At 41.5% G+C, this 19,935-nt stretch overlaps 2 protein-coding genes across 5 annotated transcripts in view; one reads left to right on the top strand and one right to left on the bottom strand.

Moving 5' to 3' along the window:
• The window catches only part of RTN4IP1 (reticulon 4 interacting protein 1), a 32,139-nt gene extending 17,717 nt beyond the window's left edge, over positions 1-14,422 (top strand). Inside the window, exon 9 of one of the 2 annotated variants that reach the window (XM_054980379.1) lies at positions 14,293-14,422. In XM_054980379.1, coding sequence (XP_054836354.1) covers positions 14,293-14,409 — 117 coding nt within the window. In that variant the 3' untranslated portion in view covers positions 14,410-14,422. Of the gene's footprint in view, positions 1-4,284; positions 4,369-14,292 lie in introns of those variants that run through there. The other variant, XM_054980386.1, reaches the window with a different exon arrangement.
• Positions 14,423-16,020: 1,598 nt separating this feature from the next.
• Positions 16,021-19,935, bottom strand: part of CRYBG1 (crystallin beta-gamma domain containing 1) — a 155,791-nt gene continuing 151,876 nt past the window's right edge. For all 3 annotated transcript variants that reach the window (XM_054996866.1, XM_054996942.1, XM_054997026.1), the window contains one exon: positions 16,021-18,012. In XM_054996866.1, the coding sequence (XP_054852841.1) occupies positions 17,924-18,012 (89 nt within the window). In that variant the 3' untranslated portion in view covers positions 16,021-17,923. The remainder of the gene's footprint in view (positions 18,013-19,935) is intronic.

Raw genomic sequence — 19,935 nt, 5'->3', positions numbered from 1 at the left:
GTGTTAGGCTAAAACTTGGATATATTGTCAGGACTCAGGGCCAGTGCTATTGTTCAGTAGTTTGAACCCCCCCCCCATATACTTTTGAATTTACACTAGTTTGTCATTGTAAACCTGGTTCCCACATCATCTGAAATTGGGACCTTTCTGTTAGCATCTAATAGTATACAGAGAGCTGCTGTAGCACAGTGCTACAGTGCTTTGGCTGCGAATCAATGCTGATTCGCAGTGCTTTGGCTGCAAATCAGCACTCTACTGGTTTGAATCCCACTACTGCCATGAGCTCAATAGGTGGCTTTGGGTAAGCCACTCCTCTCAGCCCCAGCTGCATTGTGGGGATAATAATGACACTAACTTGTTCACTGCTCTGGGTGAGGCACTATTCTGTCTAGAAGAGCAGTATATAAGCACAGTTGTTATTACTTATATAACAGTATGCAAGTTATACATTCAAAAGCTAGTTTCATTTAGTGCATACTTCACATGTTTTCTGTAGTAGTCAGCTTGTCTTAACGATGGGTTTAGTGAGAATTTGGTGCAGTAGTTGCAATTTGGGTCCTGAAGGAATGATAAAATGAGATAAGGAGGGATCCCCATTAAGGGGAAAAATGTTCTTCTGCATAAAAGAGTATTCTGAACGAGAAGAGACATAAAATGAGGTTCAGCTATGAGATCAGTTCTTACTTCTTGTTTATCTGGTGTTCACAGTGCTAGTCAAATAAAACTAACTAGACAAACTGATAACATTAGGAAATGTCTCCCTAGGCAGTCTCCAGTATCTGCATATCTATAAACAATTCTTCAGAAAGTTTGCCAGGAGCGTTTTGCCAATTTTAATGTACCTTTCATGCCTTTGGCTGTATGGAGAAATACTGTGCAAGAGTTGATGGAATTCTGGCTTTGAAGGTAGCTTGCCTTCCTAATTAATTCCAAAAATTAATGTATTGGAGAGAAAATTGGAAGGTCATTTGTTTACTCTTTCTGAAGGGTGTCCAGCACTAGCTGGCACCCTGGTGGGAGAATCTGGGTGATGTCCTGTCTTGTAACAGTGGGGAATGGGGCCCAGGCCATGAGGTTTTCCACTCTAGTGGGAGGCCTGATCCTCTGATGTGAGTGGTTGACTGCTTTCAACCCTGTGGGGCATTTTTATGCTGCCCTGTTTATATTTCTGTTACATCATGGGCTGTTGCTAAAATACATAGCTTCTCACAGCATGTTGGTGAATGGGCAATCCATTGACATCTTTCAGTAGCCCTACCAGCCTACCTTCACTACCCAGTTGATTTTCAGCTATATGTAATAAAACAGGAACATGCTGAAATCTGACCCCTTTCTTAACGTAAAACTACTAATAACCAACTCACTTTATCCTTCGTTTTGGTATAATTACCTCCTCAGGTATGGAGAATTAAAATCAGTAGGTTAGATGTTATCTTTGGTTAATTAAAATTAATAAATAGCTCAGGTTTTGGGGACATGGGGCTTTTCATTTTTGGAAATGTACACCCTCTTGGCTTCATGCCCCTCAAAGCACTTCTCATCCTGTGAAATCTGTAGCTAGATCTGTATTGCAGCTTATTACGCTGAGGTGTCCTGGGAATTGCTGGTTCAGATCTGATCTCAGGATCATGCCTCTGTTTCTTCTGTAAAATGCAAATTGCAGGCTCCTGATTCTTCAGTTTGCCTTGGTGCTGCTGTGCAGGGAAGTAACATTTCAACCTGCACTTAATTTCAGTGTTTGAAACTAGGCTCATTCCTTTGTTACAATTTTAAAGGAGAAAAGATGTGAGACTTTTATCTGATGTAGGGAGTTTTGACTCTTGAAAGCTTTGACCCTGAAAATCTTGTTAGTCTTTAAGGTGCTACTAGACTCAAATCTTGCTATTGTACTGCAGACCAACATGGCAACCCACCTGAAACTATGAAACCTCAGTTATTAATCGTCATAATGAATTGCAGCATTAGATGAAATAATTTGGTTGCACCAAATCAATGTTCTTTGCAGAAAAGCCACACCAGCAAATATTTTTGTCTCTTACCTCCTTGCTTTCCTTCTCCCTCTCTCTTGCTGTCTTTTTTTTTTAAACCATCTCTATTAGAAAATAATTGAAATGGTTCATGGCATGTTGTTGCTAAAAATGGACAACTGCAAGATACACACAACTGGAAACCAAACTCAGTACTTTTTTCAGAATAGCAGTTCTGTACTAGTGTATGTAATCCTTTCTCTCCCCAGTTCTTCATCATATTAATCCCTTTTCCCTGAACAAACAAGAGTTTGGTGGCCAAAGGCCTGATGCGTAGCTGTAAACAGATCTTGCTTTCATTGTCTGGTTAATCTCCAGTTACTATCACATTATTATTTGCTGAATGTGTTGCCTGACTCTCCGCCTGTGCACAGGATGGGGTATTTGTCTTAGTCAGGTTGATTGCAGTAAACAGTGAATCACATATTGTACTGGGGACATGATCAGCCCTTTTCAGGTTTATTGAAACAATGAGTCTGGATCAGTTGGCCAGATAAAGTGTTCAATGCGGCAGTTTGCTGAGATCATCAGTTTAACATTTATGTCATTTTCCTGCATTGCTGAAAGCCAACAATCCAATGGGATCAGAGGACTGCAACAATGTGGCCAATGAGCATTTTGCTGCAACCTTTTATAAATTAGCTCAGGTTAAGTTCAGGGCTTCTTTGCTTGCACTTGTTTTTCAGAGGTATTCTATGAGCGTCACAGAATAGTGAAAGCATGCCCCCTAGAGATCAGTTCTGTGAAGCACAGCATATATTTATAACTTGCTGGATTTTGTATTATTATAGTAGCGTATTAAATGTGCGGCATAGCAGCAGGGCCTTAAATAAGAAGAGCGTAGCCTACCTTCTTGGTCAGCCCTTACACTACATTTTACTAGTTTGGTAATAGTGTAGTGTAGTATGGGGGAAGGCTCATGCTGGAAATATGAAGTTAAAACTTGCATATTTTGAGAATTCAAACACTAACAGATTTATTATTGCATAAGTTTTCATGAGACAGAGGCCATGTTATCAATTGTATGAAGTATTGCTTTCAAGAGAGGTTGATAGGAATATATATGGGAACAAAAGAAAGAAAGAATGGAGAAGATGTTAGTCTTCTTTGTGGTTCCTGTGCATCACACACCCAAAGAATGTCCGTTTCAGGGAAGCAATTTTTTATCACATAAATCCAGAAAATTAAGTAATCTAACAGATGGGAGCAAATGTATGAATGTTGTGGATGCTTGGCATTTGAAAGCATGCATGCAGTATGGTGACAAAAGGTTTGTTAGTACTCTTAATCCTGAATAGTTTAAAGTTTGAGAATGTTCCAGCCAAGGATGCAATAGACAGACAGTTCTGGAGTACGATAAAAGGTATTTAAGTGCATGTTCAGTGCATGCCAAGGCACATGTTCCCAAAGCAGAGAACACAAGAAAAAGAGATCAGTGGGAAGTCCCTGTTGTTCACAGTGGTCAATCCCCTGCCTCTGGGAAGCCAACAAAAAGGACATCAAGGCAAAGGCCTTCCTCAGTTTTGTCGCTGCTCCAACATTTGGTGTTCAGTGGCATGCTGTGACTGAGGATGATACTTCCATGTGGCTATCATCATCACCGATAGCCAATGATATGTACGTGTTCAAATTACTTCCTCCATACTTAGAATGTATGCCTGTTCTTACTCCAAATAATAGAGTTCTATTTGCTTTTCATTATTCAGCCTTCCATAGTGTTTCATGTTACAATAATCTTTTCATAATAAGGACTGTAAACATTTAATACACCCTGAGCACTTTGTGGGGAGGGCAGAATAGATATCTAAATACATAATAATAAATAAATAAATATATTAATGGGAGAGGTGTTTGGCTTTATCATTTGGAGGAGAAAAAAATGCAAACAGTAACTTTTTCCAAATGATACTTTTCATTATAACTTGACAGTCTCTTTACTGGCAGATCACATCAAGTGCTTGAGAGTTCAGTTTCTAAAATTCTGACTGTTGCAGCAGCAAGTTGCAGTGCAATCTAACGTTAGTGTCTTTTTCTTTGCTGATTCAGGCATGTAAAGGGAGGAAGGACCCGTATGCTGAGCTGTGATAGGTTAAGTGATCCAGTGAAGAGAGTAGTTTCTGGCCACTTCTAGGTACTTGGTCAAATCCATAGGTTGTCTTCCACTCATGGAATAGACTGTCAGTAGAGGATAGAAGGCAATATTTGCCAGTTCTCTCTTCTGCTGCCTACCTAAACTTTGCTCTCCTTGCTGTTCCAGAGGAATTTCCTGACTCCACTGAAGCAGTATTTCTGAGAACTCACTTGGCTGCATTAGGAAGGCGGAGGTTGTCAATGGAGCTCCACTGATGGTCTGTTGGATCCTAACCAAAGTGTCTGTGGGTTATTGACAATTCTCAATCAAGTGTCATCTTCAGTCCATGTGATTAGGGTGCAAGCTCTGCTATTTCAGTGTTGGTAGCATAACTGCTATAGTCCCTAAATAGCAATAATGATTCTAAATCCTTCAAAATGAAGCATTTTTTGTACAGCTTCCTGGTTTTGAAGAACCATTGGTGCTGACGGATAGTGACAGAGAGCTGGCATAGCATATTGCTTAGAGTGTCAGACTAAGGTCTAGGTAAGCCAGGGATGAATCTCCACTCTGCTATGGAAGTTTGCTAAGTTACCTTGTGTCAGTCAAAATATATTATCTCTTTCAGCCCAGCCTACCTCACATGGTTGTGAGTGTAAAATGGATGAGGGGAGAATATTGTAACTAGCTGTGGGTCCCTGTAGGATATAAATCTGGAAGCACTCTGTAGAACTGAAAGGCAAGCATTACTAGTAGTTTTATTCCTTATAGAAATACAATCAGTCTTTTTATTTTGGCAGAAGAACTCAGTAGTTCATACAGCTTAATAAGTTAGTATGATGTAGCGGTTAGAATGTTGGGCTAAGAGTTGGAAGACCCAGCTTCAAATCTCCACTCTGCTAAAAACAAAACAAAACAAAAAATCTCCACTCTGCTGTGGAAGGTTGCTAGGTGACCATGGGCCAGTCTCCCTCTCTCAGAGTAATCTACCTGGCAAGGTTGCCATGAGGATAAAATGGAGAAGAAAAGAATGATGTAAATAGCTTTTGGGTCCCCACTGGGGAGAGAAGCAGCAGGGTATAAATGAAATGAAGAGTATGCTGCTATTTAGTTGAAGAAAGGAGGACACTCTAAGACATTTGGATACTCTCCTTCCCATGATCCCTGGAGACAAGAAGTAGGTTGCTGTTTTCCATCTCCAGTGGGGAGGGAGCGCTTGCAACCTTCAGTTTTTTCTTCCTGCCTCCTTGCTGTGCTCAGGATTTACAGCAAGCTCCATGATTTTTCTTTCTCCTTGAGCTCTCAGGTTGCTTTTTCCTTTGTGTCTCTCTTCATTGCCTTCTGTCCTCCCCCACCCCCACAGCTGTTCTCCTCTCTCCACTTTTTCTCAAGTCTGCACTCTCCCAGCCACTCCTTCAGCTGCAACAGTGTCCTCTTCCAACTCTTTGATGCAAGCCTCGGGTGCAGCAGTCTCCCTGCCAGGAGAGACAGAGCAAATCATTCCTTGAAGGAATGCCCTAAAGGCAACTCTGGCATGAATGTCCCATTACTTCTTCACACCTGCTTCCCAAGGAAGAGTCCCTAGATAAGGCTTGGAAGAAGATGCTGGAGGCTATATGCACTTTTCGCACAAAAAGCCGACTGCACCCTGCAGAAACCCACAAATGGCAATGGGAGTCTGCCGGGGCTCTAGACAATGAGGAACTGATGTCTTCTGTGGTGGGGAGCAGTAAGCGGGGGTGGGGGGACTACTTGCAATTCTGCAAATTTGGAGGAGAGAATTCCTTTTCTTCCCCCCCCACCCGAATTATTGGCTTGACTGGAGCAGTTTGTAAATCAGCAGTGATAGATCAAAGAGCAGAAGCCTCTCCAATCCATAAGAAAAGGTCTCAGCAGCCAGCCTGCTCTCCCATCCCCCCAGGTTCCTCCCAAACAATGGGCTTTTCAAAGAGATGCAAAACAATAGCCAGGGCTTGTCACAGCTTGGGAGGTAAGCAGAGTTGGCCAGGGTCAGTATTTGGATGGGAGACCAACAAGGAAGACTAGGGTTGCTATGGAGAGGAAGGCAATGCCCACCGCCTCTACTCATCTCTTGCCAGGAATGCCCTGTAGATGGGATCCACCATGAGTCAGTTGTGTCTCATTGGCACCTTCTTCTTCTCTTACATGGCCCTTCCAGGACTGCTAGCAAGCGCTCCATCAGTCAGTCCCACCCCAAGTCATCTTATTCTTCCTAGAGAAGAGAGCAGGGACTTTTCCACCATTTTTCCTGGAGATTTGGACTGCGTCTAAGGCAATTGTCAGATGAGAACTCCCCCAGGCATAAGATAATAAATTTTTTTCCCAGTGGCTTCCCTCACTCTTCTATAAAGCCCCTAAAATGCTGAAGCTCTCAGTCCCCAAAGCAGAGTGACTCCTTGATCCAAAAGGTGGCTGTGATGATGAGGGAGGAGCTGAGTTTCTATCAGATACTAAAGAACTAGGAGTGGTGTTCATTCTCTGTCATTTTTTCACCTCAGAAATTAAGAGGATGCTCCTCACACAGAGGCTCCATATAGGTCATTCCAGATGGATGCCCTTATGACACCATGGTTGGAAATGGGCTGCTGTACACATTAGGGGTGTGCACAGGAAAAAAAATTGGTTGGTTTGGTAATACTAAACTGGAAAAAACCCCTGGAATTCAGGGAATACCAAATTCATTCTCCAGTTCGGTTTGGTAAGACATAGCAAATTCAGCCATTGTTTCCTATGAGAAACTCAATTCAGAAATGTCCAATGGCCTGGGAGGGGTATATTTTTTGACCAATTTTCACCAAATTTGCTTTGGACATACTCCTAACCTCCCCCCCAGGTTTCATAAAGATTGGACTTTGTGGTGCCATTTTATGCCCCTCCTCAAAGAAGATGACCCCAGCCACCTCCATTACTCCCTATGGAGAAAACTATCTGAGGGCTATCCAGGGGGCTGAGGGTGGCATTTTGCAAGCAAAATCCACCAGATTTGCCGTGGACCTACTCCGAACTATCCTCAAATGACTCCCAAGTTTCATTGGACCTTGGAGTCTGTTTTAGGGCCCTCCCAAAGGGGGTTCCCCCAGCGACCTGCAATCTCCATTATTCCCTGTGGAGAAAACCTGCAACTAGCGTATCTTAAAAACACTTTTAAAAAGTTCACACTTCACAACTTTCTCAGGATATGCAAAAAGTACATTCAAACACCACTAGGTTAAGTTAACAAATTGAACCAAGCACCCCAACAAACACGTCCCCCCCCCCCCGCAAGAAGAACAACCAACATCAATTGAACACCTGACCAAACCAAACTTCTATGCCAACAGAAAACAGAACCTGGCAAAAAACACCAACCAAACTTCTGTAAAGAAAGCCCAAATGGGGGAAAACAGCCCCTCTCAAAGAACAAGTGAATTTTATAAAATTAACAAGACTCCAAACAAATTACCCACAATAGAATAAAACAACCACCCCCAGAAGGTCAAGTAGAAAAATGAACAGTAAATATAACCAACTTCAAAAGCCAGAAATCAAAGCCCCCTACACAAAAGCCCAACCAAAGCCCCCTTCCCACACAGCAAAAAGGCAGTTTTTAAAACCTTCCCCCCCACCTCCAAAGCCCCCCCATACAGCAAAAAAGCAGTTTTTAAAACTTTTCCCCACCTCCAACCCCTTCCCCCTAAAACAGAAAAAAAAATCAGTAAGTCTATGACTCTCAAACCAGGCAGCAGCCATGAATCCACTCCACTAATTGAACAGCAGGATCCAGTCACAGTCCAAAGCAGGCCAAGAGAGAAAGCCAGCAGCAGCAAGCAGGCAATGTCTCTCAGTCTCCAGGCCAAAGCAAAATGGAAGCTGACTGAGGCAAGCCTCCTAATTTAACTCCTTACATCACATTTAAAAGGCACTTTCCTTGAGAATCCCATTTGGCCAGAGAAGGAGAGCTGCTGCAAGGATTGACCACTCAAACTCCCCTCTTCCCCCGTCTCCCTCTCCCCTTCTCCCTCTGCCCCCCTCCCCCACCTTCTCCCTCCCATCTGGTATAAAAGGCGGGAAGCTGTGTTTCTTTGTTGTTTCTTAGCAAAGGAACAGCACTGCTGTACTCCCAGAATTTTACCGAATTTCACCAAATAAATTCAGTAAACTTAAATTTGGTATTAGCAAATTTATTCCCAAAGCTCTACTTTGACAATGCAAGCTCAGTGGAAACCTTTAGCTATTACCTGTCATCATTAATTGAAGAGAGATGAGAAATTCATTCAGTAATACAGATTTGAGTTTGGTGACACTGAATTTTACTGAGTCAGGTAAAATTTGGTAATTTTTATCAAATACTGAACCCGAATTTAATGTCCCTGTTCCACTGCTTCCCACAGTCTTGAGAACGCTGAAATGGGAGGCAGCTGAGCTGGTCTGCGTAACCCCAACATGGCTCAGGAGACCATGATTTTTTAGTCCAGTTTCTGTCTGTTCAACCTCTGGAGGCATCCAGTGTTACTAATGCTGATGCAAGGTCTGATTACCCATCCCAGTGCCAGCTGGCTCAATCTGACCGCTTTGAAATTAAGCAGGAAATCTTGCTGTAAGGGGCTTTCTCCAAACAGGTAACAAAAAAATCCTCTTTTCCAGAAGACAACCTACTGCACTGATAGTATTTATATAAAGTGATGTAAGAGGAAAGGAGTTTATCCAGGGGCCTCTAATTTATATGAAATTCACATCCCTTCTACAGGTTGGTATAGCTCAATGACTGATTGCAACACACTTCATAGACAGCTGGGTGCTAATCATCTATCCTGTCTCCTGTCAAATGATTCATTATGTCTTGACACTCTAGGTTAAAGTGTTTTCTAAGGGTGGTTCCCTTACACATACTCCAGCTGTATGTTTCTCCTCATGACTACGCATATGACTACGCATAGTGTTGCAAGCCCTTACTAAAGCTTTATAAATGTTACCCTCAAAGTGTGTTGTTCTTGGTGGCAGGTGCATCTACCAGAAGGGTGTTGGAGCTGGGTGCACTTTCTGTAGCTAAGGGTCTATGCATGTTTCATAAGGTTGTACTTTGTACCAACCCCGCCTTCATGCCAAAGGTGACATCACTATTCTGTTAGTCTGCTGAAATTTCTTTATCTTCTTTCTGTCCTAAGTCATCCCACCCAAATGTGAAGAACTGGGACTCTTTGGATCCTCTGGTGATTCTACATTAAGTGCACTAGACCCAGGGGCGGCGCTAGGGTTTGCCGCGCTCGCGGCTGGCCGGCCAAGCGCCCCCCCGCACGCACGAGCACGCGCGCACCTGCCTGCGTGATGACGTCATGCGTGACGTCATCACGGGAGCGCACGCGCCGCCGCCGGCCCGATAGCTGCGGCGGGCGGCCTCCGAGCTCTCCTGCTCGGTTGCCTCCGCCGCAGCAGATGTCTACCCGCGGTGGCTGCGCCTGGCCGGGGGCTTGTGCTGGCGGCGGCGGCGGCGCGGGGTGGGAGGAATAGGAGGCTTCTGCTTTGGGGGGCGCGCTCTCACCCCCCGCGCCTCTTCCAGCGCTCCCTCCGGCACCCCGCGCCTGCGGCCACCGCCTACCTGGCCTCAATAGGCGCGCCGCCCCTGACTAGACCTTTCAGTCAGTTGGACTGTCTGTAGCCTTTCATCCTGTGATCAAAGGCAGAAAGGTCTCAATCTGTCCTTAGTAGGTGGCTAAGGGAATATATTAGCATAGTCCTGTCAAGGTCTGCAGGCATCAGAAGGCATTACTGCACATTCGGTCATGAGTACTGCTACCTCAGCAGCTTTCAACACAATACACCTTTGTTGACATCTGTGAGGTGGCCACTTGGGCATCAATGTCCACAATTGTTAGGCATTACAAAATGGACTCCATTGCCTCAGCTGATGCATCTTTTGAGCTTGAGCCAGTAATGTAACATTATGAACATTGTAACATTATAAACATTATGTAATGTAATATTTTTGATGCTTGAGCCAGTAATGTAACATTATGAAAATGTGTGGATTATCACATGGTTTATTCCCAGCCTCTGGCAAACTAAAGATAGAATAAGACATGAGGTATATTGGCATCATCATTGTGAGCTAACGTTAATTTAGCAAACAGCCATTGATCTTGCATGAGCTGTGTCTTCTGAAGTGACAAATCTAGCAAGTCAGTTGTACAGTGAGTGGGGAAAGTATGCACTGCGATGTAACTTTCATTGAGTCCTTCTCACATCATAGGAAGTGGTACCCAACTGCTTCTCACTCATTTACCTCAGAGCAGGACCACAAGTGACGCCTGACACAGGTTGGACACTTGCCAGCTTCCCTCAAGTTTTGATGGGAAATGTAGGCAGCTTGGCGGAATGTTGGACAAGTGACAGTTGAAAAGTCCATTGGACAGCAGTCAGAGAGTCAAGCTGCAAGACCAGGATGCCTACATTTCCCATCAAAACTTGAGGGAAGCTGGCAAGTGTCCAACCTGTGTCAGGCGTCACTTGTGGTCCCGCTCTCAGTCTCAACTTTACTTTGTGTACATATGTCTAAAAAACCACCTCACAGCTACTGGGGTAAGCTGATTTTTGTGCAAGCATATTTTCCCTGGAGGGTTTTTTCCCTTAGCAGTAGCCTTTAGTGGCTCCCTGATTTAGCATAACTATTTACAAGTTGTGGAAAGATTGCATCACATTGGGAAATGTCTGTAATTTTCCCAGTGAATATAAAAGAGAACCAATCTGGCCCTAAAAATGACCTCCTAATGATCAGAAGTTCCAGTTCTTATTAAGGAAAGTGGAAGACTAGGCCTCTTTAAAACACTGGTTTCGTAGAAAGCTGCATTTAGGAAAGGCACTGCAGTGTCCTTAGTCATCTAATCTGATCTGAAAATATGTGCAAGGCTCAAAGTAACATTTATCAAGGCTGGTGATCTAAATTTTGATAGGACTGACTGGAATATTTGGCTAAAATAATGGTGATCGGATATTGATAAGCAGCTGATTATCCTGATCAGGAAACTACTGCTGAAGTCAGAGTTGGAATTTAGGCCATCTCTTAGGGAAAATTCCTATCACACAACAAGATTGTATTCTAACACCCTTTCATTTAATCTGTTTCATTTAAATTATTTAGTCCCAGGTGTACAGACTAATATGCATTGCCCCCACCCCTCATGATCCTTGTCCTGAAAAGTAAATGTGCTGTGCTATACTAATATTCTTGACTCAGACTAGGGTACGTTTTGAAAAAAATGGGAGGGAAAGTGATTTTTCAGATGCTGCAGTTGCACATTAATCATCCTAAACAAAAACAGTTATTTTGGGGGATTGACCCACATACCATAAATGGGTATTGGATGGTTAGGCCGTTGAACTGGAATGTAGTTTTAACTGTTTGGGATGTCATTTGCTGAAGAAGTCCATAGTAGTGTTGTCATAATGTTGTGTAAGCAAAAAGCTTCTAATTCTTTACTAGCTACCCTTGGCTTTACCAGAGCCAAATAGTGAAATCCTAAGAAGAGTTATTCCAGTGTAAGCCCATTGATTTCAGTGGGCTTAGACTGGAGTAACTCTGTTTAGGATATCACTGAAAGAGCAGTAACTTCCTCTTGTACCCTTCAAAGTGTGTAAAGAGAAATTTCTTCCACCAAATTATCGTAATAGGGCTGAGATACGGGGTCTAAAAGAGACCCTTTTTAGGAGCATTACTAGCTGCTGTGCCTTGAATACTCACAGTGTATTTGTTCCAGACCTCTTTTATATATTACTAAAAACTTTACTATAAACTTCTCGGTAGGAAGTTACACAGCCAAGGAAGTGTTTCTTGGAGCAAGGCAGCGTAGGGGGAAATGTGGGCAAAAAATCTAGAAGCCCAGGGTATATTTATTCTCACAGCAATGATATTGGATATTGGAAAAAGAATTCCATGTCCTGTTAAAGTTTTTATTATAGCTTAAGTTTTCATAGACTGAAGTCTACTTTGCTAGAAACGTAAGGTGGGTCATGACTTTGACTAAAATAAACCCTCTAGCAGCATGATCAAAGGATAGTGAAATGCAGGAAATATAGTCTGAGATGCAATTATATAAAGTTCAAATGTAATCAGAAGTGTAGAGGCCATTCATAATAGCACTCCAAACAGATTGAGGTCATGTTTTCCTATCACTCTGAGATGACATAAGGATATTAAAATAGGTTCAAAGTTAACCATATGTTGAAATCAGGTGGGCCCAAGTTTTGGCCCAAGTACCCCAAAAGATCAGTATCTACCTGTGAAGATGTTGATGTGCTGGTAAACAAAATGGTGTGTATGTGATGAAGGTTGTACTTGGTCAGATACATGTGGAGAAAGCCAAGTGGTGCTGCCAGCATCTCAGGGATTCACTTTTGGACTTGGTTGACGGTATGCAGGTCTGGGAAGCAATGATGGGCATGTTGTATTTGTGATGTCTCAGCAATGCTGTCAGTGCCTCAGTTACTTGGGCAAAATCTGGCCCTGGGTGCCTACCAAAATGGTCTGATGTACCCGATCGTATGTTAGGTCCAAAAAGGGAGCACTTGGCTGACTTGAGCTGCCCAACACTTTGTTCAAAGCCTGGGTTGATCAGCCCCAAGCTCTGAGAGGCAACAGAGGTCTTCTCCTGCATTGTGAGAAGGTGGGATATATCATACACATGTATATGAGAGAAAGGTGGGAGGTATTGTGCTATAAAAGAGGTACCTAGATTTTACACAGGCACATATGCATGCAGACATACCTGTTGCCATGGAGAAGCCCTTTGACAACTTGAGCTGGGTGCCCCAAGAAAAGGTGGGGGACCCCGAACAAAGGGTGCACTTCCTCTTAGACCCCACTTCTTGTGCTTCTTTCCTTGGATGAGCATGTGTCACCGGGGGGCCTAGGATCTGCCTCTGGAGAGGTTTCTAGCTAGGTACATAGTGCATAGTGTTACTTTTGACACTTAATTATAAGGAAATCAAGACCCATGTGTTCTTCCTTTTTATATTTGTTTCTTCTAGACTCATTTGGGCCTGGGAGTTGTAAACTGTGCTAAGGTTCCTAGGCAGCTGTAACCTCTGGCTATTGATAAGCACTCTGCATACCCACATTCCAATTATTTTCTGTTCTTTGGAGTTGTTTCTTACTGACAGAAGGACATCTGGGAAAGGGAAAATGACTGCAGTTTGGTTCAAGTCTGTAGGCTTTAATTCTGAGTGTAAGAGTCACTTCTAACCAGTAGATCTGCCAGCTGTGACTTGAGGGCACTCTCTACCTCCACCAAGACAAAATAATGCTGTGGGGTGAGAGTGCAGAACAAGGGAGAGAAAAAAAACTTTAAAACTGTTTTGTGTAAGGTAACAAGATAAGCATAGTCTAATTTGTACATACCTACCTTTTAGTTTAGTGTATTCTTTTGTTTACCCAGTTGGACATTTTTATGTTGCTATGACCTTTGATTAAGCAATAAGCTAATTTGATTTGACCCTAAAGAATGGCAGCAGAACAAAAAGCCACAGGTTCTCTTTCTGTTTATTCAAAAACAAGATGCTTGGTTTGACCAGAATCTATCTGGTCTTTTCTAGTTTTCCAATTAAATAAGCAGGGTTGACCATTTCCAGCTTACTTAATCTGCACTTAGGGCCAAAATACATGTTACAGCAAGTTACACTTGAGAAGGTGCTGGGGCTGGGAAACATTTTAAGATGTCTAATTTCAGCTCTAAAATGGCTTCAACACCCACGAGTCAGACCCATGGAGAATATATAGGGACTTCCTCTAAAATAAGGCTTTGCTGAAAATGTTTGGTGTATCTGTCACAACTACCTGCAACTTTGTCCTTTAATTGGTTATAAAAATATATTTGATTAAATGTTGCCCTCTTCTCTAATTTCTCAGTCTTTTGATTTGCTTTTATTATCTTTATTGGGTAATAAGCAACATAGAAACATATGAACTGGCACTGTTACGTGAGAAATTGTGCTTCCTTGTCATAAAGGGGTTGCAGCAAAAGTGTATGGCTTCTATAATATTGTGCAATTACTGGCAAGGCAACTTACTGCCATTCTAAGATGCAGATCAGTTGCCAAGTCACTTAAAATGTTAACTGTTTTTATGAGATGTATAGGTTCATACTGTTGTCATGAACTGTACTGTGTAGCAGATAGGATAACAACACTTTTTCCCTCCTGTAGATCCATCCAGTTATTGATCAAGTCTTCTCATTTTCTGATGTTCCCAAGGCTTTCCAGAAAGTGGAAGAAGGACATGCACGTGGAAAAACAGTTATCAACCTAACTAATAAAAAATAGTGTATTAACTCAGTTCTGATCTATATGAAATTTCTTTAGCTCATACTTGGGATTTGAAAAAGTTATTTCTTGCTTGGAACCTTGGTAAGTATTGCAAAATGTTTATAGTGTTTAGTGGATTATATAATAAATCCACTGCTATAAACGTGTCTATGGCAGAGAGATTTTAGATTCATTTATATTGATGAAACATGGAAAAGTACTTCATGTTAATTGTGAATTTAAAAAAAAGTCTTTTAAGACCTATGCAAGGGAGCTTTAAGTAATCTGCACCTGTATAACAATTGAAGATGCAAAAGGACTTATTTACGGCAGTCTTATGTAGTTGATCTGTCATCTTTGTTAATTTTTAAATGTTTTGTATAAGAATCTAGAAAGGGGTGGATTAGGAGGGGGAAAAACACCTGGGAGGAAAAGAAGACAGGGCGGGAGAAACAGCCAGCCATATGTGTCACTTTTGCTGTGTGGGGCTTGGAGAGGGCCTCCTTCGCTCAGCATGGGTCTTGGCTGGGCTGTGTATGGGGAAGGAGACACTGGTCCAGCCAAGCTGCTTGGAGCTCAGCCATGCTTTTCTTTCTCTGCTCCCATAACTGGGTTCAGCAGGGCTACATACAGCAAAGGAGATGCCAGCTCAGCTAAATTGTGTGGAGTTAGGCTGTATGCCTCCTTCTCCACCTGGCACAGGGTGAGGGCTGCTGTCTTGTGGCAGTAGTAGCCCTGCATAGGATAAAGGTTGCTTGTTGAGGCCGAGGTGGCTTCAGCTGGGGGGGGGGTGGAGCACCCCACACCATGACCTACAGGGGCTTTTCACAGTGGCCTTAATGGCGAGTCCACCCAAGTTACAGACAATGAATCATGAACGGGTAATCTACTTCTCTAAACACTAAAGTAAATGATGGTGTATGAATTGCTGGGCACTGATATAGCCATAGAAACATTTTAACTAAGTAAAGAAGTGTAGGTCAATACCAGTATATTCCACTTAGTGGGGCGGAGGGGGAACTGATATTGCTGGCTTTGTAGCGCTGGCTGAAAAGGTTCTTCCTTGTGCTCTATTTGGTGCTATGTATCTCCTCTTGTGCCATTTACAAGGCGCCCGCAGACAGGATAGCTGTACCATTCATAGCACCAGCAGGCTGCTGTTCTTCTGCTTCTTAGATGTTTTGCCAGAGTTCTGACCAGGGCTCATTTTGAGGGGGAACGGGCAGGAACGCAGTTCTGGCAGTTCCCCAAAGAGGTCATGTCAGGTGGCCCCGCCCACCTGACTCTCGACCATTTGGGCCCGGATCGGGCCTCTGATGGGTGGTGGATCACTCTCCAGCTCAGCAGCGGCCAGATCCTGACCATTTTGGGCCTCTTTTCGGCCATTTTCAGCCCCCTTTTGCCATTTTGGGCCCAATTTCAGCCCTGAATGGCCAGGATTGGGTCCAAAACAGCCAGGATAGGTGATGTCAGGGGCTGTGGCTTATGCAAATCAGTTATGCTAATGACATACTTCTGGTGATGTCAAGGGGCTTGGCATATGCTACTGAGTTATGCTAATGAGTTCCTCCAGCTCTTTTTCTACAAAATGACCCCTTGTTCTCATCCTACTTTCAGAAAAATAACAGATTCATTTGAATATTATCTTTATTTGAAAATTGGCATGTCTGTATAATAATTTTGGCACCAAAACATTTTAAAGGAATATACCTTAAAATTTAAAACAGTCAAGGAAACAATTCTTGAAACAGAAAGCACTTTCTATGTCAAGAAAAGCAGCAGCACATTCTTCCAAAGAGCAACAGATTATATAGTTCATGTGGTCTAGAATATAGTAACCAAATGCAGTCTGTATAAAAGATCAGGATGACTCTCTCATAATAGAAAATGAAAAATTAACTAAGTAAAAGAGTGCAGAAGAACTGTTAAATCCCAGTAAGATTATTTTTCAGAACACCTGACTAATCACTCTGCATGCCAGTTGCAGTTTGTAATAAATGGTTTACTTTGGAACTAATATACAAGAATATGGTAGCAGAAGTATTAATCATCACACTGGAAAAATGATAGCAGAGACAATATCGCTTGAACAATCTTAAATTGCTTTATATATATATATATATATTCATACATACACACACACAGGCTGAGCTTACAGATCCTTAAACATGCACTTAAACATAATTTTGGACCAGTATTGATTTACGGCATTTGTCACCAGAGAAATTACTTCTTCATTAGTGACTACGATGTGTTTTTACTGGAGTCTGTTACCTAAAATGAATCTAGGATTCAGGAGTTATTTTACCATTTTGCTGGAGTTTATTGCTGGAACCATCTCTAAAAATGCCTCTACTCTTGAAGAGTTTGTACATAAACAGAGGTAATTGGGTGTTAAATCTGGTTTTGTAACCAAAACTTACCTGATGTTCAAGGAGAACATGAATTGTGGGATTCAGCATAGATCCCTCATATGCTTTTCAAATATAGCAGCGCAGCATGATCGCTGTATAGAAAAGCAGTGAATTTTCCCTCAGTATGTGAGTGCATTATAGGGAGATGAAGTAAAGCAGGAGAAATCTGGCATCTCAACAGAAGTGTGTGTGCAAGTGCTACAGAAATGAAGAAGGTAGGTAATACTGATGTAACTGAGAGAAAAATCAGATGTCTGAAAGTATGTGCAAATGCAGATGGAAAGTTTAGTTTAAGATTATAGATCACAGAAGTTTATACACATAGGTTTGTGTGTAGCAAATAGTAAGTGGTACAGTTGCTGTGTTAAGCCTATTAAAAAATTCTTTACATATTTCTATTTTGAAACACTTTAAAGTGTGAAAGAAATATACTTCCCCTTTACAAAGAGGGGAATACTTTCCCTTCCCCCTTTAATACTTTAAAATTGTATAAAGTAAGGCAGCCATGCAGATGCATAATGGGCAGGTTAACTAGTTCAGGTAGCAGCCCAATATATTTGTTTGCAAACACTGGGTTGTATACTTATCATACATTAAAACCACAATCACAAGCTTTAAAACATTTTTCTTACTAAAATGTATTGAATGCACTGTAGAAATTTTGTACAACCATCTTATATGGTAATTTTGGTAATGGTAAACCATCTTTAGATAATTTTTAGCAGTAAAACATTTCATTATTTTGAGTAAAAATGATCTATACATTAATCAGCCTATAGCACATTGGGAGATCAAATAGGATTTCAGAAATAATTAAAAATTGCACATTAAAATATATTCTGCATTAGTAATTTATCCCTGCCACGAAGTATCTGCTGATGAGAGATTTTGCTTTGAAAACGGAATGAACAGAACTGCTGTTTTAGAGCTTTTTTTCCCCCTTTTAGCCAGGTGTACAACAAACACTTCAGAATGGTGAAGCTAGTGTGTTAAATTCTGGTGTTTTTCTTAAAATCAGTGACAGGCATTATACTGAACTCTTCTTTTCTAACACTCTTCATAGATCTTGCTCTGGATGGGTCCACTTCTTAATTCTTCCCTTTGAAGCAGAATTATCTTTATACAACCAGTGGCTCCCAGCATTGTGTTGCTTTGTCTTCACTAACTGAACTGATAATTAGATGGTTTTGATCATAATGTGTTCCCCCTAAAATGAAATTTTAAAAATTATAGTGTAGGACTTTGACAGAGGATTATAGTAAATGTTACAGATAAAAGAAAATTAAAATAATATAAATTGTTTATACAGTAATAATATTTTAGCCAATTTTTTTGAAGGATAAACTCTTTATAATGTTCTCAAACAACAAGCACGTTTTCCTGCACTACAATACTTTGCACTGCAACTGAAACATTTGTGTAGTTTAGTCACATATGTTGTCTTCCATACTCTATATGGAAGAGAAACATGGGTTTTTGGGGGGGGGAGGGGTGCACTTCAAAACTTGTTGCAACATTGCTTGTATAGATTTTAACAAGTCTTGCATCTTATCTCTGTAGACTTCTTTTCATTATCAATATGTTCTTCAAAATATACAAAAGCAGAGACCAGTAAACCTTTACAGAAATTGGTGGGGACTCAAGAGAAAGCAAAACACTTTCAAGTGCGGTATATAGTCTAGAGATGGGCACGAACCACAAAAAAACCAAATCATGAGGTTCATGGTTTTTCACAAACCAGGAGCCACAAACTGGGGCCAGTTTACAAACCAGTTAGTGGGGTTTAAATGCCCCTTTCCGGCCACTTAGCAGTGGCAAGGAAAGGGGCATTTGACAGTTTAAAGGGCCCTTTCCTGCCTTGCAAGTGGTAGGTCCTTTTAAACTATCAGCTGGCAGGCAGCAAGGGGCCTGCCAGCTGGTAGTTTAAAGGGACCTGCCGCTTGCAAGCTGCAGGAAAAGTTTAAACTGCCCCTTTACGACCCAAACAAATCAGTAGACCAGTTTGTGGAAGTTCGTGGAAACAAGCTTCCATGAACTACTGGTTCGTGAACCACGAACCAGCCTGGTTCATGCGTTTTTTTTGGGTCATAATTTGATTCGTGCCCATCTCTAATATAGTCACAATTGTAGTTTACAGAGGAGAGGTGTTAGAAATGGTCCAATTCGGCTGTATTTCCTCACCCCTTTTTTGACTGCTATTGAAGTCAATAAACCTAGACTTGGAATCCCTCTGCAGAAGATTGCACTGTTAGTTTGCCCAGTTGTGTGACATGTACACCTGAGAGATCAGTGATCAAACAAATGTTAAGATACTTGTCTTTCAAGCATCCTTCATGTCCCCTCCCACATTGTGAGAAGCTTACATATATCTCAATTTTTAAAACTTCATTTTCTCCTCCAATCTTTTATAAATCCCAATCTAGCGAACGTTAGTCATAATTAAAAGTCATGGGACATGGTAGTTGAGATGAACATGATTTTTTGCAATTTAGTTATGACAAACCTTATTTGGATTGGGACCACTGTGTTTTAGTATCTAGCTTGTAGGGAAGTGTAGTTGATATAAACATGAGGAGTAAAGTTGATATAAATTAGCTGAACTCAATTTTTCACAGAAGGCAATAGTTCTCACTTAACTAAATGTTAGTAACTTTTCAGTACATGGAATGATTTTTTTTTAGTTTTATTTTACAGGAATCTGTTCCGTAAACAATAATTAACAGTGCATCCTAAGCAGTTACATCTTTCTAAGCTTATTAACTTCAATGGACATAACTGCTTGAATGGATGTAACTGCTTAGGACTGCATTGTTAGTGCTTTATTTCACTGTATCCTCCAGAGGGTGTAATTGTTATAAATTACAAGCGTTACAGTTCATCTTTCTCCCTGAGACTCAAGATAATTTAGTCTTTTAAACTTAGGATTTTCCCCCCTCCTGATATTAAAATAGAGTTACTATTTACTGAGTACATTTTGCTCAGGGTAATAATTGATGAATAACATACAACTTGATACAAGTAACATACAGAGGCCAGTAATTCTTTGGTAATAATTGTAATTTACTATTTTATTGTTGATGAAACCAGTAATTGCTTTGTGAGCAGCACCCCATTTACAATATGATAATGA

This window comes from Eublepharis macularius, chromosome 1 (assembly GCF_028583425.1).
Source record: "Eublepharis macularius isolate TG4126 chromosome 1, MPM_Emac_v1.0, whole genome shotgun sequence".
Lineage (NCBI taxonomy): Eukaryota > Metazoa > Chordata > Lepidosauria > Squamata > Eublepharidae > Eublepharis > Eublepharis macularius.
The sequence above is the reverse complement of the archived record's forward strand: the minus strand, read 5'-3'. Positions and strand labels throughout refer to the sequence as shown.